Source organism: Drosophila virilis, chromosome 2 (assembly GCF_030788295.1).
Source record: "Drosophila virilis strain 15010-1051.87 chromosome 2, Dvir_AGI_RSII-ME, whole genome shotgun sequence".
Lineage (NCBI taxonomy): Eukaryota > Metazoa > Arthropoda > Insecta > Diptera > Drosophilidae > Drosophila > Drosophila virilis.
In genome coordinates, this window is record NC_091544.1 from 32,787,749 (window position 1) to 32,794,124 (window position 6,376).

At 38.1% G+C, this 6,376-nt stretch overlaps 1 protein-coding gene across 3 annotated transcripts; it reads right to left on the minus strand.

The window, feature by feature from the left end:
• Positions 1-265: 265 nt before the first annotated feature.
• Positions 266-6,143, minus strand: LOC6633191 (calaxin). 3 transcript variants are annotated; one of them, XR_004303252.2, is made up of 4 exons: positions 5,611-6,142; positions 5,448-5,555; positions 603-850; positions 266-530 (listed from the first exon to the last, which is right to left on the minus strand). XR_004303252.2 is itself a non-coding variant. In XM_032433605.2 (4 exons), exons 1-3 carry the CDS (start codon positions 5,968-5,970, stop codon positions 656-658), a joined length of 663 nt encoding a protein of 220 aa, XP_032289496.1. In that variant the 5' UTR covers positions 5,971-6,142; the 3' UTR covers positions 266-530; positions 607-655. The 3 variants fall into 3 exon arrangements, 2 of the variants coding, with proteins under 2 accessions (XP_032289496.1, XP_032289497.1); XM_032433605.2 differs by having other exon boundaries at positions 607-850; XM_032433606.2 differs by lacking the exon at positions 603-850 and having other exon boundaries at positions 5,611-6,143.
• Positions 6,144-6,376: the final 233 nt, after the last annotated feature.

The following is a 6,376-nucleotide window of genomic DNA, read 5'->3' on the forward strand; positions in this document are numbered from 1 at the left end:
AAGAAGGGGCACCAATAGTCGGTTATTATAATATTAAGGCATACATATACATACATACATATATACATATTTGAAAATTGCTTAGAAGTATTTGAATTTCACATCGCCTGGTTAAACTTTACACTTCTTTTCCTTAGTTAATAAATTTCAAAACTGATCATTTTTGCTGGATTTCAACCGGCGACTTGTTCGCTTGTTAGTGCAGTGCCAAAATACCAAAATTACACATGCGTATGAGTTCTTTCTTCCCCACATAAGGATCTAAGTTTTTAATGGATATTTATGTCATTCAATGTTCGCTTGTTACTTTATTGGACAATATTTCATTATTAATTTATACAGTATTCGAAAATCAAAATGGTTAATCATTATTCAGCGGACAACATTGCCTGATTTATATATTATACCCAATCCCATTTAGAGAAGTTTAAGTTTCGGTTATTTCAACAAATCTACATGAGTTTTTAGAGCTCAGCGAAATTCCATCCTAACTTTGGCTATGTTTTAAATCCAAAAAGCCCACACATATGCTGCAATCAAAATTAATAATAATGATAATGAAAGATTAATAATAAAAAAATAATGAGAATAATGCTTAATACCTACTATATATAAATGAAAATGCATTAAAATTGTAAGACAAAATCAATCAAAGTTAATCTTCGCCAGGAAAGAGCGTTGCAATATTTGTGCAATATGCAATTGTGGTAAGGTCGGATAAATCGGGAAATATCTGTCCCAGAAATTCCAACAGTACCGGCTGATTACTTACAATCTCATAATATTCCTCATATGAGATGACGCCATCCTTGTCCAAATCAAATTTATTGAATATAAACTCGGTCATATCCTGAGAGAAAATGTGCTTATATAGTAAAATTGTTAAAATAGTGACAATAAGCTGTTAAGCTTCTTTATAATCTGGCAACATTGTATCAGCACAGTACTCATTCTGTAATTGAGTACTTGTTCAGATTTTTGTACTCATGCTTTGAAGTTTCCATTAAACATTTAACCGAACCACTACGTGTGTTTTCTTTATGTGCATCTTAGGCACACTAGAAATTTCCCAACATTGGTTATGGGCCCAGGTCTCGTTGTTTTCGGTTAAATAAGTACACAAAGTGTCTATGGTTTTGAAAGCTTCCTTTTGTTAAATTTTTAAAAAGTTTATTTCGTGCGAAGAATAACGTGGTGAAATTGTCAAAATGAACATGTCGCATCAAATAGAAAAACTTGGTGAGGACAATTATGACGTATGGCATATGGCCATGAAAAGTGTCTTGGTGGTGGCGGACCTATGGAATGTTGTGTGTGGAAAATATGTTAAGCCAGAAGGAAATGGTGAGGATATCGAAAAATGGGTTAGTGTCGACCAAAAAGCGATGGCTTACATAATTTTAAATCTGAAGCCAACACAGTTGATGCATATCAAGTCATGCCCAACATCTGCAGCTGTATGGAAAAAACTAAAGGAAATTCATGTCTCAGTTGGACCGATTAGGAAGGTCCAATTATATCAAAAATTAATACGTTTCAATATGCAGCAGGGTGACGATGTAGTCGCATATGTCAATTCATTTGTTGAGACAATTGAAAAGTTGGCAGAATTAGACATCAAACTCAATGACGAGTTGCAGGTCATCATGTTTTTGAGCAGTCTACCAGACACATGGGAAAATTTTGTAATAGCGATTGAGACACGCGATGAGCTGCCCAAATTCGAAGTCGTCAAGGTTAAAATGTTAGAAGAGGCCACGCGAAAGCAAGAAAGAGCTAGCAGAGACGGCATAGGGACACCAGAAGCAGTGTATACACACAAACATAATGGACCGCGGGACAACAACAGTGTCGAAAGCAAAGGCAGAAAGAATAGCAGTAAGCAGCCATTCCGAGGCAAATGTTTTAATTGCGAAAAAGAAGGGCATCGAGCGAGCGATTGCCGAAATAAAAAGAAGGATGATAAAAAGAGCCAAAAGGACGAAAAGTCTCTATGCTTAATGCACACGTGTGTCAAGGAGAAGCAAAAGAGTTTTTGGTGCGTTGACAGTGGTGCAACATCGCACATGTGCTGCGACCGCAGCATGTTCCTTACGTATGCTGATAAAAAGACGTCGATAATGTTGGCCGCAAATAAGTTTATCGATTCACCCGGCAGTGGCAGTGTTGAGTTGCACTGCAATAGAATAAAATTAAAGCTGCAAAATGTTTTATATGTCCCTGACTTAAGCATGAATTTTTTATCAGTAAGTGCTGCAGCAAAGTTTGAGAATTCTACCATATTTGAAGGGAAAATTGCGCTGATAAAAGACAAAGAAGGCAACGAGATAATAAGGGCAAGACACGAAAATGGTTTGTATGTTTACAAACATAGTCTTGATCAGGTTCATATGCTAAATAGTTCTGATTCATCTTCCATAAAATGGCACAATAGATTTGGCCACCTGAATTTTAAGGATTTGAAATTGCTTAATGATAAGCAACTGGTGCGTGGTATGAAAGTTGAAAATGTACAATTAGAAATAAATTGCGATACATGTAATAAAGCAAAAATTTGTGCATTGCCATTCCCACAGAAAGCGAATCGTGTCTCAAAGCAAGTACTGGACTTAGTACATACAGACGTATGTGGTCCGATGAATGTTAAGTCGCTTGCAGGCAATCGATATTTCGTAACTTTTATTGATGACTACTCACGCAAGATATTTGTTTACCTTATGCACTCAAAAAGCCAAGTTTTTGAAAAGTTTAAAATGTTTAAAACTTTTGTAGAATGCCAAACAGGAAATAAAATAAAGGCTGTGCGCAGCGACAATGGAACAGAGTATGTGAATAAGCAATTCACTGAATTTTTGATCGAGTGCGGTATAAAGAGGCAATTAACAGTTCCTTACACTCCGCAGCAAAATGGTGTGGCCGAACGTGCTAATCGGACCATCGTTGAAATGGCAAAAAGTCTTCTAATTCATTCAAAGCTTGAAGAATTTTTGTGGGCAGAGGCTGTTGCAACAGCAGTTTATTTGCGCAACAGATGTCCCACAAAAGCATTAGATGGAAGCACACCATTTGAGGTATGGAAGGATCGCAAGCCATCAGTACAGCACTTGAGAGTATTTGGCTCGCGGGCATTTGCACTCGACAAAGTCAGAAAAAGCAAGTTCCAAGCAAAGGGCAAGGAGTACATTTTTGTTGGTTACTCCTTTACAGCAAAGGCATATCGCCTATATGATCGCGAGAAGCGAACAGTTATTGAAAGAAGGGATGTCAAATTCATTGAAGGTGAGTTTGACATAGCAACAACTGATGCATGCAGTATTTCAGACAGAAACACCTTCACGACGTACATTATCCCGTTTGAGTCAAATCATGAGGTTGCAAAAAACCACCCAGAGCAACCTGCCGAGGTGCAAGAGTACAACAGTGACTCAAATGAAGAAGAAGAGGAGGATTTTGTGAGCGCAAGCGATCCAGGAGAAGATGGCAACGATGACGACAATGACCAAGTAGCGCTGCCACAAGTTGAAGCTGTAGTAAAACATGGGCGTGGCAGGCCAAAAATTATACGTACAGGTCAGCCAGGCAGGCCCAGAAAGCAGTACCAATTGATCAATAGTCTTAATCAGATTGAAGACATTGAAACTCCGCAGTCAGTTGCAGAAGCATTACATGGCCAAAATGCGCAGGATTGGGAAAAGTCTATGCAAATAGAGTACGACGCTTTACAAGCAAATGAGACATGGTCAGTGTGTGAGCTACCTCCTGGACAAAAGGCCATTGGTTCAAAATGGGTTTACCGAATCAAGAGAGATAAAGATGGTAATATTGAAAAATTTAAGTCTCGACTAGTTGCACAAGGTTGTGGTCAACAATTTGGTGTCAATTACTGGGAAACGTTTTCTCCCGTAATTCGATATGAAACCATTCGCATGTTATTCGCAATAGCTGCCGAAAAAGAGCTGTATATGCATCAAGTCGACATTTCAAACGCATACTTAAATAGTAAGCTTAATGAAACTGTGTACATGAAACAGCCGCCGAATTTTATTGACAAGCAGCATCCAAATAAAGTCCTCAAACTAGAAAAGGCACTTTACGGGCTTAAACAATCCGGACGAGTTTGGAACAATACGCTCGATGAGGTATTGAGAGGCATGGATTTTAAAAGATGCAAAAATGAAGCATGCTTATACGTCAAGCAAAAGCAACAACAATTCAGCTACATCGCTGTCTACGTCGACGATTTAATCATAGTGTGTCCCAGCGAAGAAGACATAGCCGTGATTAAGAAGAAGATTGCATCAAATTTTAAAATGCACGATGGAGGCCCCATTAGCTATTTCCTAGGCATGGAAATCCAACGCGACGGCGATCGAGGTTCCGTTTCGCTGTGCCAGAAGACGCACATTCAAGGCCTATTGGACAAGTATGGCATGAGCAATTGCCGTCCAGTAAGCACACCTCTTGACCCAGGTTTTCAAGTGGACTGCAACGACGATACTTGTGTAAAGGTAAATATAACGCAATATCAGTCATTAATTGGTTCGCTTATATACTTAGCAGTTTTGAGCCGACCAGACATTTTGCATGCTGTAAACAAATTATCACAAAGAAATGCTAATCCTCATGGAGAACACCAGTCTGCAGCAAAGCACATTCTAAGATATCTTGCGGGTACAAAGAATATGAAATTAGTATACCGTAAAAATGGCAAACCACTAAAAGGCTATGCAGATGCAGATTGGGGCAACGATCGGCTGGACAGGAGATCCTATAGTGGCTACGCATTTTTCCTGGCAGGCAGTGCGTTCTCTTGGACTTCATCAAAGCAAAGCGTTGTCGCATTGAGCAGCACTGAAGCAGAATATATTTCTTTGTCCATGGCTGCCAAAGAAGCAGTTTATCTACGCAGGCTACTTAGTGAGATGGGATGGTCAAAGGATACAGAGCCGTTGACTATATGTGGCGACAACCTAAGCGCGCAACATATTGCGCAAAATCCAGTCCATCATAAGCGCACTAAGCACATAGACATAAGGTATCATTTTATACGTGAAAAGGTACAATGTAATGATATTGCATTAGAATACGTACCTACAAATAATAATGTTGCAGATATACTAACAAAATGTTTAAGTAAGCAAAAGCACGTAGGCTTTGTAAAAACACTTGGATTGAATTAAATTTGTTATTTTGCAACTGATTATAATTAGCTTAAGAAGAAGTGTTAAAATAGTGACAATAAGCTGTTAAGCTTCTTTATAATCTGGCAACATTGTATCAGCACAGTACTCATTCTGTAATTGAGTACTTGTTCAGATTTTTGTACTCATGCTTTGAAGTTTCCATTAAACATTTAACCGAACCACTACGTGTGTTTTCTTTATGTGCATCTTAGGCACACTAGAAATTTCCCAACAAAAATGTATTTGTAGTTGTTCTTTACTTACCGCCTGCAACTCTTTGACCTCATCGTCATCTTCACCTACAAAGAAATTGTTGATGGCCATGCCAACAGTTTCGCGATTTAGAACGCCAGAGGAAGATGTTGTGTACACCTGGAATTCGGTGCTCATAAGTGTTGTTTGTGCTTTCCTCATAATATCTACATACCTTATATGCAAACTGCATGCGTGTCTCCAAGTTTTTGCTCAGGAACACTGAGAATAACTTCATCCAGGCCTCCGGGCCGATGTAGATAACATCGGCGGTGATATTTAGCAATATACGTTCTATAAGGGTCATGTCGTAGATGCGAAAGAGCACCAGGAATAGATTGTACATTTGCTTCTTTTTCATCTGCTTGGCAGTCGGCCCATTGATCTGCACGAATTTGTAGTAGATAATAAGAAGGCAGACAACTTCAGTGTGGGTAAACTCCGTGGAGGCCGAAAACTGTTTGATCAAACTACTGTAGAGCGTCAGAAATTTTGTATTGGCCATGTCATCCATGGTAGTATCTATGCGATTCATCTTGGCGTCTTGTCTATTACCTAGCTTTCTCTGCAAGATATGATAATTGTTGTTTATTTATTTTTTTACTGTGTGCTGTCTTTGTGCCTCAGTGTGTGTAAGAAGTTTTCTTTTTTTTGGTTTCGATAATACGTAAATATAATTTGGACTTTTCCTTTTCCAGGCCTACTTAAAATGTTTAACAAAAACTGCCCAATTTTTTACCTTAGCTTAACGACAGAAAATTGTGTTATAAATGTTGTGTTAGACAAAAAACAGTTGCCAGAACTTTACTATTGTAATGAACTCATTGGCATATTTATTTAAAAGTAATCGTTTTAACGATCATTCTATTAAAATTTATTTAAACTTGTATTTTAGGATAATTTAGATTTAAAACATATGAAAATGTGCTATATAGAATCGA